The 27483-nt window shown below is 40.8% G+C and overlaps 1 protein-coding gene across 1 annotated transcript; it reads left to right on the plus strand.

Annotated features, from left to right (window-relative positions):
- On the plus strand, positions 1-26470 carry Ppp2ca (protein phosphatase 2 catalytic subunit alpha). The gene is made up of 7 exons (XM_042688824.1): positions 1-356; positions 14437-14646; positions 18558-18731; positions 19970-20059; positions 20564-20725; positions 23043-23161; positions 24957-26470. The coding sequence occupies exons 1-7, from the start codon at positions 255-257 to the stop codon at positions 25027-25029; spliced, it is 930 nt and encodes a 309-aa protein (XP_042544758.1). The 5' UTR covers positions 1-254; the 3' UTR covers positions 25030-26470.
- The last annotated feature ends 1013 nt before the right edge of the window (positions 26471-27483 follow it).

Here is a 27483-nt window from a genome sequence, read left to right on the forward strand (position 1 = left end):
CGCCGGGCGGCCGCCATTACAGAGAGCCAAGCTCCGGAGCTAGGGCGAACGGAGGAGGAGGCACAGCGGCCGGCGGCCGAGCATTGCGGAGAGAGAGCCGGCGGGGGTTAGCGTCAGCGCCCAGCAGTCGCCAGGGCCGCCCCACCCCCCAAGAAGGTACCCCGGGAACCGGCGGCGGCGTGTGCGTGTGGCCCGTGTGCGGGCGGCGGCGCGGGAGCAGCGCGGAGCGGCAGCCGGTTCGGGCGTGTGGCATCATGGACGAGAAGGTGTTCACCAAGGAGCTGGACCAGTGGATCGAACAGCTGAACGAGTGCAAGCAGCTGTCCGAGTCCCAGGTCAAGAGTCTCTGTGAGAAGGTGAGGCGCTGCCGGGGGCCGGCGGGAGGCGCCGGGGGCCGGGTCGGCCGCGGAGGGAGCCGTGAGGCGGGTGCAATATGGCGGAGCCGCCGGCCCGGGCCCGCCACCCCCCCCCCCCCCCCGGGAGGCTGACTGACCGGCGCCGGGCCCGGCCCGTCGCGGCTCCCGAGCGACCCGGCGCCCCCTGCCTTCCGCGCGCGGATTGGTAGTCGCCGCTACCGCCGCCTAAAATGGCGCCTTTCTCGCCGGACTCCGGGGCTTTCGGAGCCTCCCGGGATGGCGCCGGGCGGGGCGGATGAGGAGTCCGGAGCCTGTGTGTGTGTGTGTGTGTGTGTGTGGCGGGGAGGGAGTCCCAGGTTGGGGAGCGGGGTTTCTGAGAACCGGATCCGCGGATCCCCGTGTTCGGTCGCCCGGGAACGGGTGTTGGGGTCGGGGGGAGGACCCCGTGTCTCGAGGGTGGTAGGATAGGCAAAAAGGGGTTTGTGTTACTCAGGCCTACTCCTCGAGATACGAGGCTGCCCCGTGGGGTTCCCCCTCCCCAAAGGGCAGGTGGTTCATCCAGATTCCGGGTCCTGTGGTAAAAAGGTCACCCCAAGCTTTCTTGCCCACCTTTTAAGTGTCTGGTGGTTAAACTCACCAAAAGCTGTCTTCTTCGGAGCCCTGTGTAAGGGCTGCTTGTAAGCATTATGAAAAGATACGGTTAGCCTAATTATCGTTTTCTTTAAACGAAGGTCAATGGGGGGTAGTTATAAAGGAAGAGTAACTTTATTTTTCATAGTGGGAAGAAATGGAGGATTTGGTGAGTCATACTACAGAAGGAGCTTTTGGATTCGAAATCAAGTGTTTAATCTGTGATTTACAATGCTGACTCAAAGTGGGTAGTGTGAAACCCTTCTCTGAGCTTAACATACTTGGCATTTTGCCATTTATTATTTTTTTTTGTATGAGCCACACACTTGGAAGAGTGTCAAGCTTTGTATCCTCGCTCTTTGTTGGAAAAGTGACTTGATTGTGTTTTTGTGGCTGTTAGTAGTGTAATAATCGGTCTTTCTAAACTCGAGGCATTGTGCTGAATGTTTAATGTCTCACAGATAACCCAAAATGGGTTGTTCCAATCCATCTAATAAAGCTGAGCTCCATATTAACCTGAGCCTGTTTGTATTTCCCTAGATGTTGGGGAAGCACACTATTTAGCTGTCAGCTGTGTTGTAGTGTTAAAAGTTTTGTAACTTAATTTTCTAAATATCTAAAATGTTCATCTCCGTGAACTTAGCTTCCTTTTGTACAATTAACTAGCATTTTATTTTAGTGCAGAATTGGAAGAATATTCGTATTTCATATTAATGTTGAGTTTTTGCTCTTTTCACTAGTGGAAATGACTGCCTACTAGCCTGTGATTTAATGTGGTAATTAGGTTAAGAAGTTTACTATGTACTCAAGATAATGCTTTTGCAGAAACTGCCGGAGACAATTGGAATTTAAGGGGGATTTAGATTGTTTTATCCCAGGACTGCACAAAATCCTGTTACTAGTTTGAGGAAGTTGAAATTTAATAGTAGCAATGTATTGAATCTTCTATATTTTTTTTAAAATTTTTATTTTTCTGTCGGGTTTGGAGCCTGAACTCTGGGCTTGGGCGCGCTGTCCCTCAGCTCTTCAGTTCAACGCTAGCTCTCTACCACTTGAGCCACAGCACCACTTCTGGCTTTTTCTGCTTATGTGGTGCTGAGGAATTGAACCCAGGGCCTCATGCATGCAAGGCAGGCGCTCTACCACAGAACCATATTCCCAGCCCGAATTTCCTATTTATTGACCTTTAATTCTCTCTCACCCTCTCAAATGAGGTAGTTAAAGGTTTAGAAATAGCTCCTTAGGATCAGGGAGCGTGTGTGTCTGTGTCTGTAGCTCTTGTCCAGTTCCCCAGTACTGCTTAAAAAAAAAAAAAAGGGTGGGGAGAGATGAAGAAATTGGCCTTTAAAAATTACTTAATGTAGCTAGAATTGATGGCTCATGCCTGTAATCCTAGCTACTCAAAGAGGCTGAGATCCGAGGTTCGAAGTTTGAAGCCAACCAGGACAGGGAAGTATGTGAAATTCTTATCTCCAGTTTACCAGCAAAAAGCCAGAATTAGAGGTATGGCTCTAGTGATAAAGCCCTTGCCTTGAGCTTAGGGAGGACATTGCACAATTGCTGAGCTCAAGCCCCAGGAATGGGAAGGGCACATGCAAGTTACACTATGCTACCAGATCTCAATTTTTAGGTACTATAACTGACCATTTATACTGATATTTAGGCTTCAGTGGTTTATTTGAGCAGTTACCTAGATCGACTAGTTATTCGTAAATAAAAACATTGAAAAAAAGATATGATTGAAAGACTACATACTGAACAGCTAGTTAGACTTGGACATTAGTCCTTTCTGTTCCTTAGTGAATAATTGTGACTAACTTTGGGGCAGCCAGTTCACTTGACCATTTTGACTATAAACTAGAGTTTAAAAGAAAAAAAAATCAAAAAACTCTGAAAGCTAGGATTGGTGATGAAATCTCAGCACTAAGAAGGTTGAGGCAGAGGGATCCTTCATGAGTTCAAGGTCAACCTAGGGTAAATGATGAGACTCTGGTACTCAGGGGTAATTTCTGCAATTACAGTAGTTTATATTTAGATGCTGAATATGTCTTGATTGTCCACGGTTGCCTACTCTTACCAGAGTAATGAAAAGACAACAATGAATAATTATATGTGTTCTCATGGAGCTTTGAATCTAGTTTGAAAGACGAGCTTGGAAGCCGGGCGCTGGTGGCTCACGCCTGTAATCCTAGCTACTCAGGAGGCTGAGATCTGAGGATCGCGGTTCAAAGCCAGCCCGGGCAGGAGAGACCGTGAGACTCCTATCTCCAATAAACCACCAGAAAACCGGAAGTGGCGCTGTAGCTCAAGTGGTAGAGTGCTCGCCTTGAGCTGAAGAGCTGAGGGACAGCGCCCAGGCCCAGAGTTCAAGCCCCACGACCGACAAAAAAAAAAAAAGAAAGACGAGCTTGGTGTGATAATGAGTATGCGTGGAGATGGACTGTGGAAGATTCATTTTGGAGACTATAAGATAGCGTTAGATGCTAAGGTGGAGGAATGGTGGCTGAATCTTACTAGAACCAGGGTACATTGTTTTCAGTTTTTGTAAAACTAGGATGTAATGAAGTTCACCTTTAGGTCTCTGTTTCTCTCTGTCTAGATTTTAGTTCTGAGCCAGAAAATGAAATAATACAGAGAAGTTTTTGTGAAATGTAAAATAGTTTTTTTTTGTTTTGTTTTGGTAATTCGTGGGATGCGTGACTTTTATTATTTTGGTCAGTCATGGGGCTTGAACTCTGGGCCTGAGCACTGTCAGTGAGCTCTTCAGCTCAAGGAGAGGCTCTACCACTTGAGCCTCAGCACCACTTAGGTTTTCTGGTGGTTCATTGGAGATAAGAGTCTTACAAACTTTCCTGCCCTGGCTGGCTTTGAACTGTAATCCTCAGAGCTCAGCCTCCTAAGTAGCTAGGATTACAGACATGAGTCACCTGCGCCCAGTTCAGTGTTTTGTATAAGTTCGTCTAGTAAAACATAAGTTTGTGCTTTGGGGGTTTTTTTGGGACATGGTTTCTTTGTAACTCAGGCTAACTTACAACTCTTAATCCTCCTGCCTCAGCTTCCTAGGTGTTGGGATTACAGGTGTGCACCATCAATCATATCTGGCTTGAACAGTAATTTCAAAAATGCTGAGTTAGTTTTTTTTCATTAATCTAATAATCTTTAAAAACACTTGTTAAGGATAATTTAGTCATTTTTTTATAAGAAAGAATGATAATATAAAAGTCTTCTATATGCAGATACTGGTCTCAATGAAATGCAAGTTAAGGGGGCTGGGAAGGTGGCTCAGTGTAGAGCACTTGCCTTGCATCCATGAGGTCCTGGGTTCGATTCCTCAGCACCCCATAAGCAAAAAGAAAAGCCAGAAGTGGCGCTGTGGCTCAAGTGGTAGAGCGCTAGCCTTGAGCTGAAGAGCTGAGGAACAGCGCCCAGGCCCAGAGTTCAGGCCCCACGACCGGACCCCCCCAAAAAAAATAAAAATAAAAAAAGAAAGAAATGCAAGTTAAATAGTAAAAGATAGGAATATGGTATAGGAATATATCAGAAGAGGTCATAGTGATCAAAACTTCCTGAGAATGCCGAGTGCCTGTGGCTTACATCTGTAATCCTAGCTACTCAGGAGGCTGAGATCTGAGGATCATGGTTCAAAGCCAGCCTGGGCAGGAAAGTCTGTGAGATACTCTTATCTCCAATTATCCACCAAAAAGCCAGAAACAGAGCTGTTGCTCAAGTGGTAGAGCACTCACCTTGAGCTGAAGAGCTGAGGGACAGCCCCCAGGCCCCAGAGTTCAAGTCCCACAACCAACAAAACAAAAAGGAAAACAACTTCCTGAGATCATTATTGTATTTCACTGGCAATTAAGTGTTAGATGTTCAAAATGGAGAAAATCCAAGCATATACTCATATAAAAAGATGTATACACAGTTTTTATGTTACTGACCAGTTAAAAAAAGATTTATTAAGGGATATGATTAAAGTTTGCATCAAATCCAAGTTTGGAGAGTCATAATGCCTTGCTTAAATTTTTTTAGTTAACAGTAACATACTACATCTATATAATTGGCCAGGTATATTTGTATCTGCAAATTGGAAGAAGTAAATACCATCAAGTGGCTTTTGCCTTAACTACAGAAAACATCTGTTAAATGACTTAAGCAGTGACTTGTTTAGTTTTTGGCTTTGTGCTTTAAGGTCTTAGCAAACATGACAATGTTGTTTCTTTTTTTTTTTCTTTCCAAAAGAGTTCTTTACCTAACTAGGCATGCAGTTTTCCAATGCTCTACAATCACTATAAATAAAATGTAGTCAATAAGGCTTCATTTAGTTTTAGCATTTGTTACATGCATCTAAAAAAAGCAGAGTGCTTCTTTCTAATTAGCTGAACTGAAAATTATTTGAGCAAGATTTAAGTTTTTACCTGAAGTGAGTAAAACATTTGTGATCGTGTATGTATGTTTAATTTAAAAGGCTTGTTTGACTTATACCCATAAAAATAATTTGGATATTGGGAGTAAATAGGTGGGAAACATATGTTACAGAATATTTTCATCATGTTTCACAGTTACTGTTTTGGTTATAGACGTAAAATAAACACAGCTAAAATAAAACGACTTTGCCATAGGAGCTAAAATTGAGATTTGCCTAGGTTATGAATTCTAATCCCAGTGTTTTGGTCTTGCTTAGCAGATCTGCTGTCTTTTCTGAAGTAGTATTAATAATGTAAGGTGCAGATAAGTTGGGGAAAGACTGAGTGGTAGAATCATCAGTTCTGTTAAGTGAAACAGTTATTATTGACTGAAGACTTCCATTCATATCTTATTATCCAACTTTCTTGGATAACAGTAATTATTTTTCCATTTTAGTTGTGACCAAACTACTTTTGGCCTTCAAATAGGATTGGTGAAATGAAAATCCTAGGTCATTTTTCTGTCTCTTCTAGGATATTATAAATCATGTCCCAGAGATTGAGCTATAAAATGCTCTATTAAAGCATAATTGACTTTTTTATATTGTTATTGAGCTTATAAAATGTCTTTCTTTATATCCTCATAGCTTCCAGAGTCAAATGTTCATGTGTGTGAAGGGTATGTTTGCTCTTTTCCCAAGCAAGAAGGCAGTTCTATATCTTGCTCAAGGCTAGCACTCTACCAGTTACTTGAGCCACAGTACCACTTCTGGCTTTTTCTGTTTGAGCAAGATTGAGTTCTTACTTGCAGAGAGTAAAACATTTGTGAGTGTGTATGTATGTTTAATTTAAAAGGCTTGTTTAGTTCATATCCATAGAAATAATTTGCATATTGGGAGTAAATATGTGGGAAGTATATGTTAAAGGAATCAAACCCAGGGCTTCATGCATACTAGGCAAGCACTCTACCACTAAGCCACAACCCCGGCCCTGTGGTTTTGTGTTTTTTGGTTGGTCATGGGGCTTGAACTGAGGGCCTCGGTGCTGTCTCTGGGCTCTTTTGTTTAAGGTGCTAGCACAGTACCACATTGAGTTTTCTGGTGGTTAATTGGAGATCAGAGGCTAATGAGCCTTCCTGCCTAGACTGGCTTTGAACTGCGATCCTCAGATTTCAGCCTCCTGAGTAGCTAGGGTATGAGCCACCATGCCTGGCTTGTTAACTGTTTTAACACCGCAAATGTTTTCCCTTTCTCATTGTAAGTCCCATTTGTCAGTATCCTTAGAAGGTCAGTGGTAACCTTAGTAGATTATTATCCTTGGAGTAGGTAGATGTGGAAGGAAAACCAGGAACCACTGAGTTTGGGTTGAAGTGCAGTGCTGAGGTCTTTCTGAAGGTGCTGAGGAAAAATTACATGAGGTAGTAAACCCTTCATTGTTCTACTTTGATTTATTTCTCTCATTTTAACTTTTTCTTTATTAATTTTTTCATTCCTATCCTTGTTTAAAGTGCTCTCATACCCAAGCAAGAACTGAATTGGTCTGGTACTAGGAAGGGGGAAGGTTATTGGTGGGTTTTTTGTTCGTTTTTGCCAGTCCTGGGGCTTGAACTTAGGGTCTGGTCACTGTCTCTGAGCCTCTTTTGCTCAAGCCACATTTCTAGGCCTAGAATTTGTTCTATCAAGAGTTAACTACAGGGCTGGGTATAATGCAGGCTTCAGCAGGAGGACTGAGAATCCCAGGCCAGTCTAGCTCCATAGTGATACCGTGGTCTCATGAAACAGAAAACAAAACAGAACAAAGAATTAACTACAGTGGCCAACCTAATTAATCTGGCACTGCAATTAATTGTAGAAGAAAAAAAACAACCCAAAGAAACAAATTTTTATATAGACGAAAGCTAATAATGAACTAATACATACATAATATATATAACATATAATATGTAATGTGTGTATAGAGGGAGGAGGGCCTTAATACTGAATTCTAAAAATATGTGTACCCTGTCATATGGTTAATAGTATCACTGATAAGTTCATATATAATCTTTGTGAACTAAACTTTGCATGTCTTGTAGCCATGTAAAATGTTTGTCTTGCAGGGTCAGTCTAGCACAAGAGTGAAAATTACCATGTGTAGTAGAAACCACAAGAACTAAGGCGCAGTTGGAGAAAGAGCAGAGGAGCAACAGACTATAGCTAGTATACTTTAAGAAAAATACCAAGATTTGAAAACATACATCTCTTACTGCCATGTTCATTCATTCCAACATACAGTCCCAATAATATATAAACAGGTAATAAAATTGCCTTATGAAGAAGCTGAACAATTACTTCCATGTTGTCTTCCACCAATTTTCCAGACACTACCTCTTATCCATTAACTGGCAGTTGGAAACCTCCTTTTAGCTTATTCTACAGCTAGGCAAAAAGAAAAGTGACTCTAAAACAACAATAGGGCTGAGAATGTGGCTTAGTGGTAGAGTGCATGAAGCCCTAGGTTCGGTTCCTCGGTACCACATACACAGAAAAAGCTGGAAGTGGCGCTGTGGCTCAAGCGGTAGTGCTACCCTTGAGCAAAAGAAGCTCAGATCTTGAGTTCAAGCCCCAGGACTGGCAAAAAAAAAGAAAAGAAAATATCCTAGAATGTTTGTGCAGGTGGTGACCAGATAGCTTTTCTTTTTCTGTAAACAAGCAGTAATAGCCACTGTGTATTTCTGTTGAGTCATTTTGTCATTGACTTAATAAAAGAGCCTCAAGAAGTGCTTTAGAGGGCTGGAAAGGTAGCTCAGTGGTAGAGCACTTGCCTTGCATGCCTGAGGCCCTGGGTTCGATTTCTCAGCACCACATAAGCAAAAAAAAAAAAAAAAAAAAAGCCGTAAGTGGCACTGTGGCTCAAGTGGTAGAGTGCTAGCCTTGAGCTGAAGAGCTGAGGGACAGCGCCCAGGCCCAGAGTTCAGGCCCCACGACCAGACAACCCCCCCCCCCAAAAAAAAAAAAAGTGCTTTAGAATGGAGCCTTAAGGACTAGTTAGGGTATATTATCCACATGGTAGGAAGAAACAGACCTAGGGTGTGGATGAATTTTTTTCATGATAGTTATTATGGTGAGAATATTTATACAATTACATATATTGCAAAGATTTCAGTCTCTTTTTTTTTTTTGGGTCGGTCGTGGGGCTTGAACTCTGGGCCTGGGTGCTGTCACTCAGCTCTTCAGCTCAAGGCGAGCATTTTACCACTTGAGCTACAGCCCGACTTCCAGTTTTCTAGTGGTTTATTGGAGATAGGAGTCTCACGGTCTTTCCTGCCCAGGCTGGCTTTGAATAGAGATCTTCAGATCTCAGCCTCCTGAGTAGCTAGGATTACAGGCGTAAGCCACTGGCGCCCGGCTTTTTTCTTTTTTTTGGTCGGTTGTGGGGCTTGAATGCTGGGCCTGGGCCCTGTCCCTGAACTCTTCAGCTTTACCATTTGAGCCACAGTGCCACTTCAAGCTTTCAGTCTCTTAGATTCTTTTCTGTATGGGAACAGTAATCAATGATTAACTTATGCACATATATGTAAAAAAATAAGGTGAATTTTGTAGCACAAGACATTTTTTATTGAATGCTTATTCATTTTGGATAGAGGCAAAAGTAGAAAAGAATGAATCCCATAGTTACATTGAATACAATTTTGTTTATTTACAAATTCCTTTGTAATTTTTGCCCAAGCCTTTCTGTACTTAGAATCCTTGTAACAGTGAGTGATAGGCACATACCATCATGCCCAGCTTTTATTGGTACAGATGGGATCTTTGAGATTCTTGCTCACGCTAACTGTGAACTTTGAATTTTAGTTTTGCCAATCTCTGCTCCGAAGAAGCTGGGATTATAGCTATCAGCTGCTGTACCTGGACTCGATTTTGAAGTACATATGAAACAAAAAAAAAGGTCATGTTATTTTACTCTTAACATTTTATTTTAGTGGGTTTTTCCCCCTAGTCTTCTTTAATTCAGGTGTTTTTCTTTGTTTTCCTTTGCCTAGTTTGGAACTCAGGGCTTCACATTTTTCTCAGCTTCCTTGCTGGGCTGGTGCTCTACCACTTGAGCCATTCTTCTAGTTTCACTTTTGGCTAGTTATTTTGGAGATAAAATCTTACCAGACTTTTTTTCTACCATATATTGTACACAGGTGTGGGTTTTTTTGTTTTTTTTTGGTCCGGTTGTGGGGCTTGAACTCTGGGCCTGGGCGCTGTCCCTCAGCTCTTCAGCTCAAGGCTAGCGCTCTACCACTTGAGCCACAGCGCCACTTCCGGCTTTTTTCTTTTTGCTTATGTGGTGCTGAGTAATCGAACCCAGGGCCTCATGCATGCAAGGCAAGCGCTCTGCCACTGAGCCACCTTCCCAGCCGCAGGTGTGGTTTTTTTTTTAATTGTGATACTTTCATATATGCATATATAATGTACTTTGCCCTTAAAAATCTTGGCATGGATGATTTATGAGCTTGCCTTTATTTTAAGAGTGTTCAGTCCATATTTAGTGCCCAGGGAGATCCTGCCCTGCCTCAAAACAAACAAAAAGCTTTGCAGGTAAACATGTCCAGATAAGGTCTTTGATAATTTGTTTCTGATCAAATTAGATGTTAAATGTAGTGAATTTTCTGCATAAGTTGGCTTTGAACTTTGATCTTCTAGAATAGCTAGTACTATAGGCATGAACTGTCAGCACTTGGCTCACAGCTATTCATTAGCATATACTGGGTGTTAAAATCATGTGTTAATTTCATTTTTTGGGGAGGTCCGGTTGTGGGGCCTGAACTCTGGGCCTGGGCGCTGTCCCTCAGCTCTTCAGCTCAAGGCTAGCACTCTTAGCACTTGAGTCACAGCGCCACTTCTGGCTTTTCTTTTTGCTTATGGGATGCTGAGGAATCGAACTCAGGGCCTCAGGCATGCAAGGCAAGTGCTCTACCACTGAGCCACCTTCCCAGCCCCTCATGTGTTAATTTCAGAGAAACTTGGTAATGGGCCTAATGATGTTTGCTTTTCTTTTTATTTGCTAGTCCTTGGCCTTGAACTCAGAGCTCTACTTGAGCTTTTGTGCTCAAGGCTAGTGCTCTACCACTTGAACCACAGCTCCATTCCCAGCTTTTAAAATTGTCAAAGGTTTTCTTGCCTGGATGAACAGTAATTTTCAGTTCTCAGCCTCCTGGGTAGCCAAGATTTACATGCATGAGCCTAGCTAATGTCTGCTTTTTAAAACTGGATAAACCTAGGAAAATTGAAATTATCTTCAAGAGAAAATGTTCTTTTTTAAAAAAAATCTTTATTGGGATTAGGTGGTTACCTAAATTTCACATATTTCACAGTATTGTAGGATAATGAAACTTAGTTAAAAGTCACAAACACATTTTAACCTTCACAAGGCACATTGTCATTATCATGGTGTATAAAATTTATGAATGCTATGAGCTTTGACAATACTCTTATTTCTTCTACATCAGGTGATATTTACATTTCTTTCCTTTTGCTTAGTGTAAGCTGTTCCCTCTTTCCCTCCCTGCCACCACTGCCTTTGAGTTGCTTAGTTCATTTTCATTAATGTCCAGTGCAGCTGGTGGGCCCCTCTATTGTATGTTTTCCTGTTTCCCTCTGATTCTGCGTCCTCCTCCTAGCTTCCCCCAGTTGCGCACATATAGATACCATATATGTGGTCAAGAACATGGAGTCTATTTAGCAGTGATACAACAAAATGCGTGGAAGTGCTTTGTTTCTCCAGTCCTGTTTACTTTGTCATATCTTCTTGCATTTTGGCTTTAGCATCCACATATCAGGAAGTCTATGTGCCATTTGTCTCTTTGCTCTTGGCTTACCTAGCTCAAAACGATTTGCTCTAGTTCCATACATTACCCTGCAAATGCCATTATTTTGTCCTTTCTAATGGCTATGTAATATTCCATTGTATATAGGTACCAGAGTTTTTGGATCCATACATTTGTAGTGGGACATCTGGATTGTTTCCAGCATCTTAGCTATTGTGAACAGTGCTCCAGTGAACATAGGGTTGCATGTGTCCTTGTATCCTGGTTCCTGTTGCTTAGGGTAGATGCCTAGGAGTGGTATGTCTGGGTGATAGGGGAGGTCTATATTTAGCTTTCTGAGGTACCTCCAGACTGCTTTCCAAAGTGGTTGTATTAGTGTACGTTCTCACATCAATGCAGTAGGGTTTCCTTTCTCAGCATCCCCTCCAGCATTTGTCATTGGCTGAGTTTAGGATGTAGGCCATTCTGACTGGGATAAGGTAGTATTTCAGTGTTTTTATTTGCATTTTCTTTACAGCCAGGGATTATGAACATTTTCTCATGTGTTTCTTTGCCTTTTTTTTTTTTTGTCGGTCTTGGGGCTTTAACTCTGGGCCTGAGCACTGTTCCTCAGCTCTTCAGCTCAAGGCAAGTGCTCTACCACTTGAGCTGCAGTGCCACTTCCCGTTTTCTGGTGGTTTATTGAAGATAAGAGTTTCATGGACTTTCCTGCCCCGGCTGTCTTTGAACCATGATCCTCAGATCTCAGCCTCCCGAGTAGCTAGGATTATAGGATTACAGGCCTGAGCCATTGGTGTCCAGGTTTTTTTTTTTTTTCTGCCATTTTTATCTCTTCTTCTGAGAAATCTTCTTTAGCTCCCTTGTCCATTTAATGATTAGTTTGTTAGATTTGGGAGGGGTTAGTTTCTTGAGTTCCCTGGATATAATGGATATTAGGCCCTTGTCTGATATATTGCTGGTAAACATTTTTTCCCAATTAGTTGGCTGTCCTTCTAGTTTGGTTGCTATTTCTTTAGCTGTGCAGAAGCTTTTTACTTTGAGAAAATGTTCTTAATATACAATTTGGGGGAGGCGGGGGGAGGACGGGAATGGATGGGAAGAGGAAACAAAGGAGGAGGCTACAGTGCTTGATAAGAAATGTACTCATTGGGGCTGAGAAGGTGGCTCAGTGGTTAAAGCGCTTGCCTTGCATGCCTGAAGCCCTGGGTTCGATTCCTCAGCACCACATAAGCAAAAAGAAAAAAGCTGGAAGTGGTGCTGTGGCTCAAGTGGTAGAGTGCTATCCTTGAGCTGAAGAGCTGAGGGACAGTGCCTAGGCCCAGAGTTCAGGCCCCATGACCAGACCCAAAAAAAAAAGAAATGTACTCATTATCTTGCCCATGTAATTGTAACCCCTCTGTACAGTATTTTCACAATTTAAAAAAAAAAATATATATATATATATAATTTAACAATAGTTATTTCCTAGGAATATCTTTTTGAAATGTATAAATTTTTCCTAAACTTTGAAATGTTAGATCAAATTTTGGGATGGTTGGCGATTTTTTTTCTTCATTTTCACTGCATCTTTACTTTTACATTTGTTTGTAGGTTGCCTAAAACATTTAAATACAAATAAAATGTGTAGCAAAAATAATGAGAGCAAACAGCAGGTAACATTACAAATAATGAAATGTGAACCATTTCTGCCCTTATCCAGAGTAATTGGGACACAGCTTTGTCTCCAAGAACACTTCTGGTGCTGTAGTCTAAGGTGCGCACACTGAGATAGACTCTTCCACAGAAATACATGATTCCAGCATGTAACAGCCATGGAATATCTTGTTTGTACCACAGCCCTGCAAAGTGCTCCAGTCATTTTTAGTGACTATTTCGAAGTAGGCTTCCTAAAAATGTTTGGAGAATAGGAAACAATATAAACTAAAGTTTTCATTTGTAACTACTCAGGAAGCTGAGATCTGAGGTTTGTGGTTCAGAGCCAGCCCAGCTTAGGCAGGAAAGTGCATGAGACTCTTATCTCCAATGAACCCAGAAAACTGGAAGTGCCACTGTGGCTTGAACTGGTAGAGCTCTAGTCTTGAGCAAAAGAGCTCGGGGACAAGTGCCCTAGGCCCTGAGTTCAAGCTCCTTGACCAACAAAAATAAAGTTATATTTTGTGTTATATTTTTAGTGACGGGGAATGGCTTAAATTAGTGATATTTAGATTCCAATGAGCAATCTAGTTGGAGGAACATGAATATTGAGATTTTTAATCTGCAGCTGTAGTTGCCTATCTCTGCTTTAAACTTGTGATCCTTGGTTGTCACACAGTGTATTTAGCAGGGGCTAGGAGTATATGTAGCTCAGTGGTAGGGTGCTTACCTAGCAGGTGTGAGGCTATAGGTTGAATGCCACCAATGTTACAAAGAGAAATAGTAGTCATGAGGGCTGGCTCATTAGCAGTATTTCCCTATGGCAATATTCCCATATTAGCCTCTTTCCTTCATGACACTCAGCATAGTCTGTATGTTGTTGCTTGGTTGTTTGTGGCATTTCTCTACTCTATGGCAGTTAGAGTGATCTGTATATGTCCAGTGGCTTCCATAGTCTGGGCAAGTAGTCATTCAAGTAATAAGAGAAAGAAATCATCTCTGGGTATACTGTACTTTTTCTAGCATATAATAAAGGATCAGTAAATGTTTATTGAATGAATGAATGAACTTGTGATTATGTGAGAGAACGCATATGCTACATTAAAAAAATGTACTTAGATAATCCAGTTATGAAAGAAGCAGCTTGTATAAGGTGTATAAAAATCAGAGAAACAGACAAAATTTAATGTTTTTCATAAAAAAGAACAAGAAACCTCAGTGCCTTGGAAACCTGGAATAAATAGTTAAAATTTTACGGATGAGGGAAATAGGTATCTGTACATCTCTATCTACTGTATTTTTATTGTTCTTATATGGATGATAATGAGCTCCTTAGTATTTTAATTAGATGGCAATTTGATTGGCTTTATAGGCTCCTAATATTGGTGATAGAAATGAGGCTTTGTACCTTGAGACACATTTTCTCTTGGTCTAACAAGGATAGAATAGCCACTGGAAAGCACCTAGCCATATATTACATTTAATATCATAATAAATGTCTATCATTTTACTTATGACAGGTATGCCCCTTAATGTATGTTGTAAGTAAACATATTTTTGCTATTGTTGTTTAATACCAAATGTATGTATGTATTTACTTATTTGTTTTCTCCATCTGTAGGCTAAAGAAATTCTGACAAAGGAATCCAATGTACAAGAGGTTCGATGTCCAGTCACTGTCTGTGGAGATGTGCACGGGCAATTTCACGATCTCATGGAACTGTTTAGAATTGGTGGAAAATCACCAGATACAAATTACTTGTTTATGGGTGATTATGTTGACAGAGGATATTATTCAGTTGAAACAGTCACACTGCTTGTAGCTCTTAAGGTAATTTCACTTTTATGCTTTCCAGTTCTGGGATTTTTGAACAGTGTAAGACTTTGATTGAATATTGTTGTAGGATTTTCCCCCCCATCAGTGACTTGTGATTTTCTTCATACAGATGTTAAATTCTCCATCTTAGGAACTCAAACTTTGGGCTTAACAATTGTGGTCATCTTCTTGGGAGGGGATGGCTCAGAATTTTTTTAAGAAGGAATATCTCAGATTATTAGCTCTCAAATAGAAATTTTAGTTTTAGTAAATTGACTGTAAAGTGGAATTATGGTTACATTGCTTGAGACTTTAGAAATGTTAAAAAAAACACAAACATCAAATATTGAAATATTTAAATCCTCTCAAGCCATAAGGCTGAGAAATAATTTGGAAAGAGAAGCCTTTTTGAGTGAAAATACATTATCATAGTATTATCTTGAGTATCAGAAAAAGTTTAAGTTAGGTTTTATCCAAGCAGAATAGTTTAAAGCCATTAAAGATTACCTAATAATTTAGAACATTAGTGGTAAAGCCAGTGTAGTGATAATACACCTAGTACTAAGAAGGAAGCTGGGACAGAAAGATCAAGTGCAAAGTCAGCCTGAGCTGCATAGCTGTCTCTAAGTGAAAAAAGAAAAGTCAGCTAAAAGAAGGAAAATAAGATAAATGAAGGAACAGCTTGCAAAACCTTATGTGAACCAGTTACAGCTTTGTCAAGTATATAGGTAGAGATCTGATTGTAAGCACAAAATGTTACTGCTCTTTAGGATAAAATGCTTTTGCCATTCGCTTATGAAAATTTTTACTTTCCCTTTTGGGGAGTTTTTTCCCCCCACTTCTCATAGGCAGCCTTATTACAGAATGATAAGGTTGCTGCTGTCACAGACTTTTCTAATATTAGAAGCAGTGAGACATGGTTTCATCGAGAACTGAATTTTAGGTGCTTGTAGCTGAGTTTTGTAAAATGCTGCAAACATTTTGGAGGTCACATTCTGCATTTGCAAAATGAAAACTTTGTAAACCTTCCATCATCTTAATTTGGTTAGATAGTGGAAGGTTTCTATTGTGACTGTAGATTCTATGAAAGTAGCTTATGTCAGTCACAGGGTCAATCCTAGACCACAGAAGAGAAATGGATGTGTTACCGTTAAAAATTCATGCAGGAGAATGTGGTAGACGGAATGCCTCATAGCTAACTCCCAGTACCTCAAAAAGTGATGGAAGCTGGGTGCCTCACGCCTTTAATGCTAGCTACTCAAAAAGATGGGTGGGATGGTAGGGGATAATAAAACTAAAAATATTAAAAAAAAAAAAAAAAAAAGATGGGTGGCAGGGTGAGAGAGAAGACACTAAACTGCTGATAATTTGATCTTTGACTTCTGCCTCCAGAACTGTGTGGAAAAATACTTCTCCCTTATTCCCTTAGCAGTGATATTGTAGGGAAATGATAGCCCTATCACAAATGGTGTCTGAATAGTATACCTGGATCAGACAGCAAAAAGTCGTAACTTCTAAAAGAAAATATTTAGAACCTTGGAGGTGTTAAGAAAAATGATTCATAAATAAAAGAACATTGGATTTCATCTTTTTTGGTGTGGTGCATATGTGTACATGCTGGTCCTGGGGCTTGAACTGGGCCTGGGCTGAACTTTTATTTTTGCTCAAGGCTAGCCCTCTACCACTTAAGCCACAGCCCTACTTCAGGCTTTTTGGTGATTATTGGAGAAATTGGAAATAAGAATCTCATGGACTTCCCTGGCTGGCCTCAAACCTTGATCCTCACATCCCAGCCTCCTGAGTAGTTAGGATTACAGGCACAAGGCACTGTGCTTGGCTGAGACAGATAATTTAAGTGGAAGAAATGCAGCTGGCTGCTGGTGGCTCATACCTGTAATCCTAGCTACTCAGGAAGCTGATATCTAAGGGTTGCTGTTTGAAGCCAGCTGGAGCAAGAAAGGCTTTGAGACTCTTACATTGAATCAAATACCATAATGCCAGAAGTAGAGCTATGGCTCAAGTGGGTTAGAGCATAGCCTTGAGCAAAAAAGTTCAAGGACATCATCCAGGCCTTGAGTTCAAACCCCAAGACTAGCATGAAAAAAAAAAAAGTGGACAAAGAAGATACAGAATCAGTCACTGGAAAGGATACTGACGTCATTAGTCATTAGGAAAAAGCAAATTAAAATTACAGAGAACCACTTCACATCTATTAGGATGACTAATACAGCATAAAGCTGATACCAAGTGTGGGTAAGTGTTCAGCGTTTATCCTCATGCATTGCTGGTCGGAATGTGAAATGGTCCAGCCACTTTGAAAAACTTGGATAGTTTCTTGGGACAATTAAATATATGCCTAGGAAATCTGCCCGAGAGAAATGAAAGCATATATATAACTCCACATGCAAATGATCTTAGCAAGCAACAGTTATCCTATTCATCCTATGAGTAGAGCAATGATGAAATGTCCTATAGCCACAGTAAGATAGTATGCAGCTTAACCACGTGCTAGTGGCCCACACCTGTAGTCCTAGCTACACTAGAGGCTAAGAGTGAGGATCACAGTTTGAGACTACCCTGGGGAAGTTAAGTCCATAAGACTTACCTCCAGTTAACCACCAAAAAGTCAGACATGGAGCTGTGGCTCGAGTGGTAGAGTACTAGCCTCGAGGGGGAAAAAAATAAGTATAGGGATAGCACTCAAGCCCTAGGACTAACACACATAGAAAAGATAGTGTGCATCTAAGAAAAGGAACAACTATTATCTGCATGTACAACAAGTGAGCTTTTAAAAATACTCCAAGTGATACTTACACAAAAGGCTACATTTGGTATCTCCATTTCTATTTCTATGAAATTTCTAGAAAAGGCAATCTCAGGAGACAGAAAGTAAATCAGTGGTTGCCAAGAGCCAGGATTGAGAGAGTAGGAGTAGGGTGCAGTCAGGCGTAAGGGATCTTTTTTTCCACCCTCTTCTTCCTCCCCTCCCCCCATCTCCAAGACTGAGAATCAAACTCAGTATCTGAGCCAGGTCTTCAACTCAAAGATACTTTTTTGCTTTTGAGTCAGTCCTGGGGCTTAGAGTCAAGGCACTGTCCCTGAGCTTTTGCTCAAGGCTAGTGCTGTACACTTTGAGCCATAATGCCACCTCTGGTTTTGAATGGTTATTTGGAGTCTCACAGGGATTTTTTTGCCCGGGCTGGCTTTGAACGGCGATCCTTAGTTCTCAGCCTGAGTAGGTAGGATAACAGACGTGAGCCACTAACACCCAGCAAAGGGATCTTTTTGAGGTAATGGGAACGTTCTAAAATTGGGTTGTGAGGATTGTTGCGTAATTTGAAGTTCATTAAAAATCTTGATTCTGGGCTGGGAATGTAGCTTAGTGGGAGAGTGCTTGCCTAGCATGCGTGAAGCCCTGGGTTCAATTCCTCAGTACCACATAAACAGAAAAGGCTGGAAGTGATGCTTCCAGTGGCTCAAGTGATAGAGTGCTAGCCTTGGCACAAGAGCTCAGGGACAGTGCCCAAGCCCTGAGCTCAAGCCCCAGGACTGGCAAAAAAACAACAACAACTAATAATTATTATTATAATCTTGATCCTAATTGTATTTATTACGAAGTTGTAAAAATCTCATAACACTTGGTATAAAGTTGGTGGTAGCATACGTTTGATTTTTATTGAGATAGGGTTGCCGGACACCTAAAGAGTACTGAAAATGTTTCAACATCTGTGATTTCAACTGGGAGAGAGTGAAGGGAAGAGTGACATTGTCCAAAAAGAAATATACTCATTTTCTGACTTAAAAAATGGTAACACTTCTCTTCATCATGTTTATGGTAACAATTTTTTAAAATCTGTGATTTCATTTCATTGTAAGGTGAGAAAGTGATTTAAAGAACTTGTTTTATGTTTACTGTTTTGTTTTAGGTTCGTTATCGTGAACGCATCACCATTCTTCGAGGGAATCATGAGAGCAGACAGATCACACAAGTTTATGGTTTCTATGATGAGTGTTTAAGGAAATATGGAAATGCAAATGTTTGGAAATACTTTACAGATCTTTTTGACTATCTTCCTCTCACTGCCTTGGTGGATGGGCAGGTTTGTACTCCTTAAAATATTACTGATTATCTTTAGGAATATGGTTTCTTTCCATCCTCACATCCTTTTAGGGATTTATTTTCTATAGTGACAACATTTGTGTTTACTTATTTTGCCTTAAAACTGAGGATTGAACCCAAAGCCTTGGATTTGCTAGGCAAGCATACCATTTGAGCCACCAGTAAATGGCTTTTTAGGGGAGGGGTCAGTCATGGGGCTTGAACTCTGGGCCTGGGCACTGTCCCTAAATTCTTCAAGGCAAGCGCTCTACCACTTGAGCTACCACACCACTTCCAGTTTTCTGGTGGTTAATTGGAGATAAAGAGTCTCACAGACTTTCCTGCCCTGGCTGGCTTTGAACCGTGATCCTCAGATCTCAGCCTCCTGAGTAGTTAGAATTACAGGTGTGAGCCACTGGTGCCCGCTCTTTGTTTTGTTTTTGAGATAGACTTGCTAACTTTGACCATTGTTGGCCTCACACAATTCTACTTCTGCATTTGCCTTAGGAGTAGCTGACATTATAGGGGTCCTATCATTTTTCCTGGCTTGATAGCATTCATTTAAACTTTTGTTATTCTTTGAGGGAGGGGTCAGTCATGGGGTCATGGAGCCTGAACTCTGGGGTTGGGCACTGTGCCTTAGCTCTTCAGCTCAAGGCTAGCACTCTACCACTTGAGCCACGCCACTTCAGGCTTTTTTTGCTTATGTGGTGCTGAGGAACCCAGGGCTTCATACATGCAAGGCAAGTACTCTACTACTGAGCCACATTCCGTGAACTTAACTATTTATCTATTTATTTTGTCAGTCCTGAGCTTTGAACTCAGGCCCAGAGCACTGTCCCTTGAGCTTCTTTTGTTCAAGGGTAGTATTCTATCATTTGAGCACATGTGGTATTGTTGTATCTACCCAGGGCTTTATGTATGCTAGACAAGCACTCTACCACTAATCCACATTCCCAGCCCAAACTTAAAAATTATTTTTCTTCTTTTTTGACTTGAACCCTGGGCCTGGGTGCTGTCCCTGAGCTCTTCAGCTCAAGGCTAAGTGCTCTACCACTTGAGTTACAACACCACTTCCGGTTTTCTGGTTGTTTATAGGAAACAAGACTCTCATGCACTTTCCTGCCCGCACTGGCTTTGAATCGTGATCCTCAGACCTCAGCCTCCTGAGTAGCTAGGATTACAGGCCTGAGCCACTGGTGCCAAGCCAAACTTAACATTTTAAACCAATCTTTTCAGATCTTTTGTCTACATGGTGGTCTTTCACCATCCATAGATACACTGGATCACATCAGAGCACTTGATCGCCTACAGGAAGTTCCCCATGAGGTATGTTTGTTATTTGGTAATAAATTACTTCTCAGAAAACTTTCTAGGAAAAAAGAAAAATTTAAATGTCACTCAGTTCATTGTATATACATTTTTAATTCTCAACCCTGTAAAGTCTGTGCATGCTTACTAACCTCACTGTTTAGAAGCAGCTTAGAAAACTTCCAGTATCAAAACAGCTTTGAGATTGAACTTTACTAGAATGTACATTTTCCATCTTAAGAAATTCTGTCTTAGCCACCGGCCCCTATTGCCTATGTTGAATTTGCATACTATAGGCAGATGAGGGGATGTTGCTGCGGGCCTCACCACTTCTGTTAGTGGTGCCGTATAAAGACTTGGAAAATGCTCTCCTTCAAGAAGGACATTTTAGACAAAATCTGCTCTTTTCAGCCAACACCACTCCATAAGTAACTTAGTAGAATACTGCTAGTGATAAGTTACTCAAATAATGAATTTACCATTTTTGTAAAGAGCAGTTTATAATTTGTACTTGATTTTTAGGGTCCGATGTGTGACTTGTTGTGGTCAGATCCAGATGATCGTGGTGGTTGGGGTATATCTCCTCGAGGAGCTGGTTATACCTTTGGTCAGGATATTTCTGAGACATTTAATCATGCAAATGGCCTCACATTGGTGTCTAGAGCTCATCAGTTGGTAATGGAGGTATGTTCTGTTCTCTGAAACATAATTTACCTTTTCATAACTAAAAGGAATTCTGTGTAATTTGCCATTTAGTCTGAGTCTTGAGGATATGCCCACTAGAATTTTTGGTGGGGGAGAGAGATGGTTGTGGGACTTGAACTCAGGGCCTACGTACTGTCCCTAAGCGCTTTTGCTCAAGGCTGGTTCTCTACCACTTTGAGCCACAGCACCACATTTGTTTTTTTTTTGTTTGTTTGTTTTTTTGGGGGGATCTGGTCGTGGGGCCTGAACTCGGCCTGGGCGCTGTCCCTCAGCTCTTCAGCTCAAGGCTAGTGCTCTACCATTTGAGCCACAGCGCCACTTCCGGCTTTTTTCTTATGTGGTGCTGAGGAATCGAATCCAGGGCCTCAGGCATGCAAGGCAAACGCTCTACCACTGAGCCACCTTCCCAGCCCCCCACATTTGGTTTTCTGATGTTTAAATGGAGAAAAGAGTTTCACACACTTTCTTGCCAGGGTAGCTTCAAACCATGATCCTCAGATCTCAGCCTCTTGCCAGTGCCCGCCATTACACTAGAGTTTTTTAAAATTGAGATACTGTTGATAACTAAATTTAGTTTGTTTATTTTGCCAGTCCTGGGACTTGAACTCAGAACCTGGGCATGGTCCTGGAGAGCTTTTTTTTGTTCGTTTTTTTTCTCGTCAATTGTGGGGCTTGAACTTTTGGCCTGGGCACTGTCCCTCAGCTCTTCAGCTCAAGGCGAGTACTCTACCACTTGAGCCACGGCGCCACTTCTAGTTTTCTGGTGGTTTATTGGAGATGAGTTTCCTGGGCTGGCTTTGAACCACAATCCTCAGTAGCTAGGATTATGCATGGCCAGGAGTGCCTGGACCCGGAGCCTTTTTTGCTCAAGGCTAGCACACCACTTGAACCACTGCGCTACTTGTAGCTTTTTCTATTTATAAGGAATCAAACCCAGGGCTTTGTGCATGCTAGACAAGCATTCTACCACTAAGCCACATTCCCAGCCCAGTAAAATGTTTTATGATCTTGTTTTTATTTATGTGTTTAGCAAGTGTGTATATGTAAGAGAGACTGGGGAAACATGAAAATGTTGAAGCGATAGGACTACAGGTGATTGAGAAGAAGAAATTAGAGGGAAACAGGCCTAAGGTTCTTGGCTAATCTCAGCATATTTTAGCACTAGGATCCTATTTAATCAGTAGAACTTTATGATTGTTGTCAATAAAATCTGACTTTCCTAAGGTTAAGGGAAGAAGTTGGTGAATAATACTAAATACAAAAAGTAGCTAAAGTATGTCGTGTTCAGCTGGACTTTCAGGGTATGAAACAAGGGATCCTAGGAAAACATATCCTAGAAGCAGCTTAGAGGCCCTTCCCCTAAGACTGAGAAGAAAACTAATAGGATTCTGCTCTCTAGAAGTTTGTGTGTTAGTCAGCTTTTATCAGCACAACAAAATACCTCGCTTGGGCTAATTGTAAAATTCAGAGTTTTATTTTAGCTTGCAAGTGATAGAGATTTGGTGGCCCCATTAGTTTAGGCTTCTCATTAGAGCATCATATCATGGCAGGAACATGTGTCAGAGTAAGTGGTCACATCTCAAGCCAATAAGCCAAAGGAGAAGAAACTGGCCCATTGTCCTCTCCAAGGATGCTCCCTCAGTTCCTTAAGGGCCTCTCACCTGCAGTGCTACACTGGGAACAGTGTTTTAATACAAGAGCATTGAGGGTGGTCAGTCAGCATTCAAAGTATAGCAGTGTGTATTTGCTTCTACAAAGAATAGTCAGAAAACTAGTCTATCATGTTTAGATCATGCCAATGATAAAATGATGAGACACTGACAATCTTTATAAGAAACCCTGAATTCTTTGGTAATTAGTGGTCAGGCCTTTTTTTGTTCCTTTCCTTAGAGAGGGTCTTTTTTTCTTCTTTTTTTTCCCCCCCTAGCACTGGCCTTGGACCATAATCTTCTAACTAGAGCCTCTCATGTAACTGGAAGGAACTAAATTGATGTGTACCACACATGTGGCTAAGGTTGTTGTAGTTTAAGTAAAAAAACAACTCGGGGATCAGATGCTTGGCTCACTTGGTAAAATGCTAGCCAGTGAGTGAGAGTATTAGGTACTAAATCCAAGTCCCCATTCTGGACTAAAAATATCCAAATTTTATATTTGTGAGAAAGTAAATGCGTGTGTATTTTAATGTTCAAAGAGTAGGAATACTTACTTGGAAGTTGTAATTATTATTTCTGTCTTGAGTGGATTCATATTTACTTATGTAAAAGAGAGAATAAGTTTTTATTTCTTTTCTTTGTAGGGATATAACTGGTGCCATGACCGGAATGTAGTAACGATTTTCAGCGCTCCTAACTATTGTTATCGTTGTGGTAATCAAGCTGCAATCATGGAGCTTGATGACACTCTAAAATATTCTTTGTAAGTATTCACATTTGAGCATTTAGTTGCCACCTTTGTGCAACTTTGTTCTGATGGAGATGTGCTTGTTTATAAGCTCCTGCTAAATCAGATTCTGACTTTAATTTTTATTACATTTCTTTTGAAATGTCTCTATGCTGTGTTGAAACACATTGATAAAAATATAACTTACCTTGTATACCCTAATGTTTATTAGGTATGGGCTTTGTATGTTTGTGTGGTCCTAAAGTTTGATCTCTGGGACTGGTATTTGCCAGGCAAGAGCTTCATCATTCCCTGGGTTTGATTCCTCGGTACTGCATACACAGAAAAAGCTGGAAGTGGTGCTGGCTCAAGTGGTAGAGCACTAGCCTTGACCACAAAGTGTCTCCGGGACAGTGCCCAGGCCCTGAGCTCAGTTTCCAAGACTGGCAAAAAAAAAAAAAGAGAGAGAGAGAAAAGAAAAAAAAGAAATAGGCCATTTCTCCTACCCTTACCCCCATTTTTCCCCCCCAACATGTCCCTGAACCACAATTTTTTTCCTATTTTTGGTTTCTTGCATAGCTATAATGACAGACATACACCATTAGGCTTAGTTATTTATGGAGTCTTGAGAACTTTTTGTCTGGCTGGCCTTGAACCATGATCCTTCAAATCTCTTATTTCCCAACTAGCTAGGATTACAGATGTGAGCCATTGCACCTTGCAGGTTCTCCATTGTTAATGTAGTTAAGACACACGGGCAAGAGGGTTGTGTGTGTACACGTGAGCATATATAGTTGTTCCATGTGTGTATTTTCTTTTTTGGTAGTTTGGGGTTTGAACTCAGCTTTGTGCTTGGTAGGCAAGAACTACTGCATGAGCAGCTGTTTGTTTTGCTTTTGCTAGTCTTGGGGCCTAAACTCAGGGTCTCAGCGCTGTGCCTATTACAAGGCTAGCACTCTATTACTTGAACCACATCACTACTTCTGGCTTTTTCTGAGTCATTTACTGAAGATAACAGTCGCACAGACTCTCCTGCCTGTGCTGGCTTTGAACTTCAATCCTTAGATCTCCTACTGATTATCTAGGATTACAGGTGTGAGCTACCAGCACCTGGCTGAGTCTCAGTTTTTTATCTGGGCCCAGGCCTGTGCCTGGACTGCAATCCTGTTTTATGCTTCCCACCGTAGCTAGAATAATACGTGGCAGATCACCATGCTTATTCTTTTCTGTTGGAAATGGAAGTCTTGTGAACATTTTTTGTCTGATCTGATCTGGACCACAGTCCTTCTGATCTTAGCCTCCTGAGTAACTGGGGTGACAGGTACACACTACTTTGTCCAGCTATTGGATGAGTTGAGTGAGTTGGGTGAATTTTTTCCTCCACTGGACTGACCTCAAGTTTTAATCCTCCCCATGTTTGATTGCCAAGTAAACAGGATTGCAATCAATACTAGGATTTTGAATTCAGGTCCTTGAACGTGTAAGATAAACATTAGAACAGTTGAATCCCATTCCAGCCCTTTATGCTTTGTTTTCAGTTAGGGCCTACAGTCTACCTACATATTCCTATGTGGAAACTGGGGTTACACCCATGTACCATAGTCATACTTTAAAATTTACATGACTTTAGAAGTACTGCATTATATAAAGCATAGCTTTTCTGACGGAAGTTGCTATGATTCTAATAGAAAAACAACAACAACAAAAAAACCTTATTAACTGGAAAAGATGTGTGAAGTTGGAAATTGGAAAGACTGAAGGTCTTGTTTTTGTGATTGTTGATATGAGCGTGTTCAGGAATGAAAATAGTGAATCTTTTCTTCTTTTTCAGCTTGCAGTTTGATCCAGCACCTCGTAGAGGCGAGCCACATGTGACTCGTCGTACCCCAGACTACTTCCTGTAATGAAATTTTAAACTTGTACAGTATTGCCATGAACCATATATTGACCTAATGGAAATGGGAAGAGCAACAGTAACTCCAAAGTGTCAGAAAATAGTTAACATTCAAAAAAACTTGTTTTCACACGGACCAAAAGATGTGCCATATAAAAATACAAAGCTTCTTGTCATCAACAGCCGTGACCACTTTAGAATGAACCAGTTCATTGCATGCTGAAGCGACATTGTTGGTCAAGAAACCAGTTTCTGGCATAGAGCTATTTGTAGTTACTTTTGCTTTCTCTGAGAGACTGCAGATAATAAGATGTAAACATTAACACCTCGTGAATACAGTTTAACTTCCATTTAGCTATAGCTTTACTCAGCATGACTGTAGATAAGGATAGCAGCAAACAATCATTGGAGCTTAATGAACATTTTTAAAAATAAGTACCAAGGCCTCCCCCTTTACTTGTGAGTTTTGAAATTGTTTTGTTTATTTTCAGGGATACCATTTAATTTAATTGTATGATTTGTCTGCACTCAGTTTATTCCCTTCTCAAATCTCAGCCCCCATGTTGTTCTTTGTTACTGTCAGAACCTGGTGAGTTGTTTTAAACAGCTGTTTCCCCCTCCTGTAAGATGTAACTGCACAAGAGCACTGCAGTGTTTTTCATAATAAACTTGTGAACTAAGAACTGAGAAAGTCAAATTTTAATTGTATCAGTGGGCAAGACTGGTGCTGTTTTTGAAAAAAAAAAAAATCAATTGATAATACGGAATTTGTAGAATTCTAGGTAAAGAAAAATAAAGATCAAGGCCACTACATGACCTCTGGCATTCTTCAGAAGACCTTGAGGATTTGTTTGTTAAAGCATAATATGATTTGTGAGATTGGTGGTATGCTTTTGTCTGTAAGAAAGGATATCTGTGCTGCTTCAGTAAGACTTAATGTTAAACCATATGACTTGCGAGTTAAGTTTTTAGGGTTCTGTTTAAAATGGCATGTTTCAGATAGAGCTTGACAAATGATGTGTCTACTTAGTACAGTTTCTGGTTATAAATATATTGCTATGTATGTTACATGAATTCTTTAAAATGATTGACAGATTGGTAAGCTCTTAACAAATATTTGTACATTACCTGTTGAGACGGGATCTTAGGGTTAAATTTATCTCAGTAAGAAAGCTGTTAACAGCATTAGTCTCTGTTAAGTTCTTTAAGTGGTAATTAATGAAACCACATAGAAAACTTGTTGGATCATGGCTTAGTGTGTTGTCTGAAGACAAAAGTGGCACTTGAATGAGTGCTCAACGTCCAGTGAATTTCTCTCTTATCCTCTGAATAGGATTAAAAGTTGATAGTTCTGTGGGAATTAATATTTGATATATTAAGCTACCTGGGTTCACTTCAGGATGCTTAACCATTACTGTGTGGGTGTGATAAATAAATGTTTCCTCACTTTGTACTGTGTTAAGTTTGAAACTAACAGAAATTACATTTCCCTTAAGCTCAAATGAAATATATACACAATTTTGAAGTGTGTATTCATAGTTGGAGTAAATTTTCTTTACTGTCCACTTTATTCTCTCTCCTCTGATCTCATTTAATACTTTTATCTGTTGGCTTATGAAGTTAATTGTCCAAATCAAAAAGTCCTTTGTAGAGTTTGAAGGCATGGCTCAGTTGGCAGAGTGCTAGGCAATGGGTGAAGGGGCAGGTACCAAGTTCAAATCCTGGTCTCTGACCTTTACAAAAGCCTTTTGGTAAAAAAATAATAATAATAACTTTGCATTTTTCCCTCTCTTTCCTTCCTTTCCCTTCTCTACTTTGTTAAATCCTTTTTTCTTGACTGAGTAACATGTAGGTGATGTAGACACCTAGCAGCTATTTTTCAGGTCCTGTGGTAACAATTAACTTTAAAAGAATTTATATTTTCTAAAAATCTTGATTAGCAATATATCTTGGTTAGCAGAATATGGGGCTTATGGCAAAAATTGCTTGGTTCTTGAAGAGTTGCCCAGTTAGAATAACTGGGTTTTTCCATTTCAAAGTAGAAAGCTAGTGCCATACCTGCTTATGAGAAGAAGGAAAATGTGTTGGTAAGTGTAGTGCTTTCTTCTGAAACTTAACTATAGTTAGATAGGGACCAATCATTAAGTTGGGTGATGATAATTTCCCAAAAAAGATTTTTACAATCTTTTTAAAGCTGGGCTAGAGGAAGTAGATCGACCGTTCAGCATTGGTCTAGCATGTGAAAGGTCTTTGGTGGAGTCCCTACCACTGGGGGGGGGGGAAACATTTAATTGGTTGAAAGTGGGGTTGGAGGCATGGCTCAGTTGGTAGAGCCAGTGAGCAAAATCATCCGGTGTTGAGTTTGGGTCCCAGTACACACACACACACACAATTTAAAAACTTTCCTGGAGCTGGGTGCCAGTGGCTCATGCCTGTAATCCTGGCTACTCAGGAGGCTGAGATC

This window comes from Dipodomys spectabilis, unplaced genomic scaffold, assembly GCF_019054845.1.
Source record: "Dipodomys spectabilis isolate Male_0828 unplaced genomic scaffold, ASM1905484v1 ptg000119l, whole genome shotgun sequence".
Taxonomy (NCBI): Eukaryota; Metazoa; Chordata; class Mammalia; order Rodentia; family Heteromyidae; genus Dipodomys; species Dipodomys spectabilis.

Bases quoted from the DNA above. Each gene is read 5' to 3' on its own strand.
- Ppp2ca (XM_042688824.1), top strand. From the start codon at position 255: ATGGACGAGAAGGTGTTCACCAAGGAGCTGGACCAGTGGATCGAACAG. The intron at 357-14,436 runs GTGAGGCGCTGC...CTCCATCTGTAG, and splicing joins TCAAGAGTCTCTGTGAGAAG to GCTAAAGAAATTCTGACAAA. The intron at 20,726-23,042 runs GTATGTTCTGTT...TTTTCTTTGTAG, and splicing joins CTCATCAGTTGGTAATGGAG to GGATATAACTGGTGCCATGA.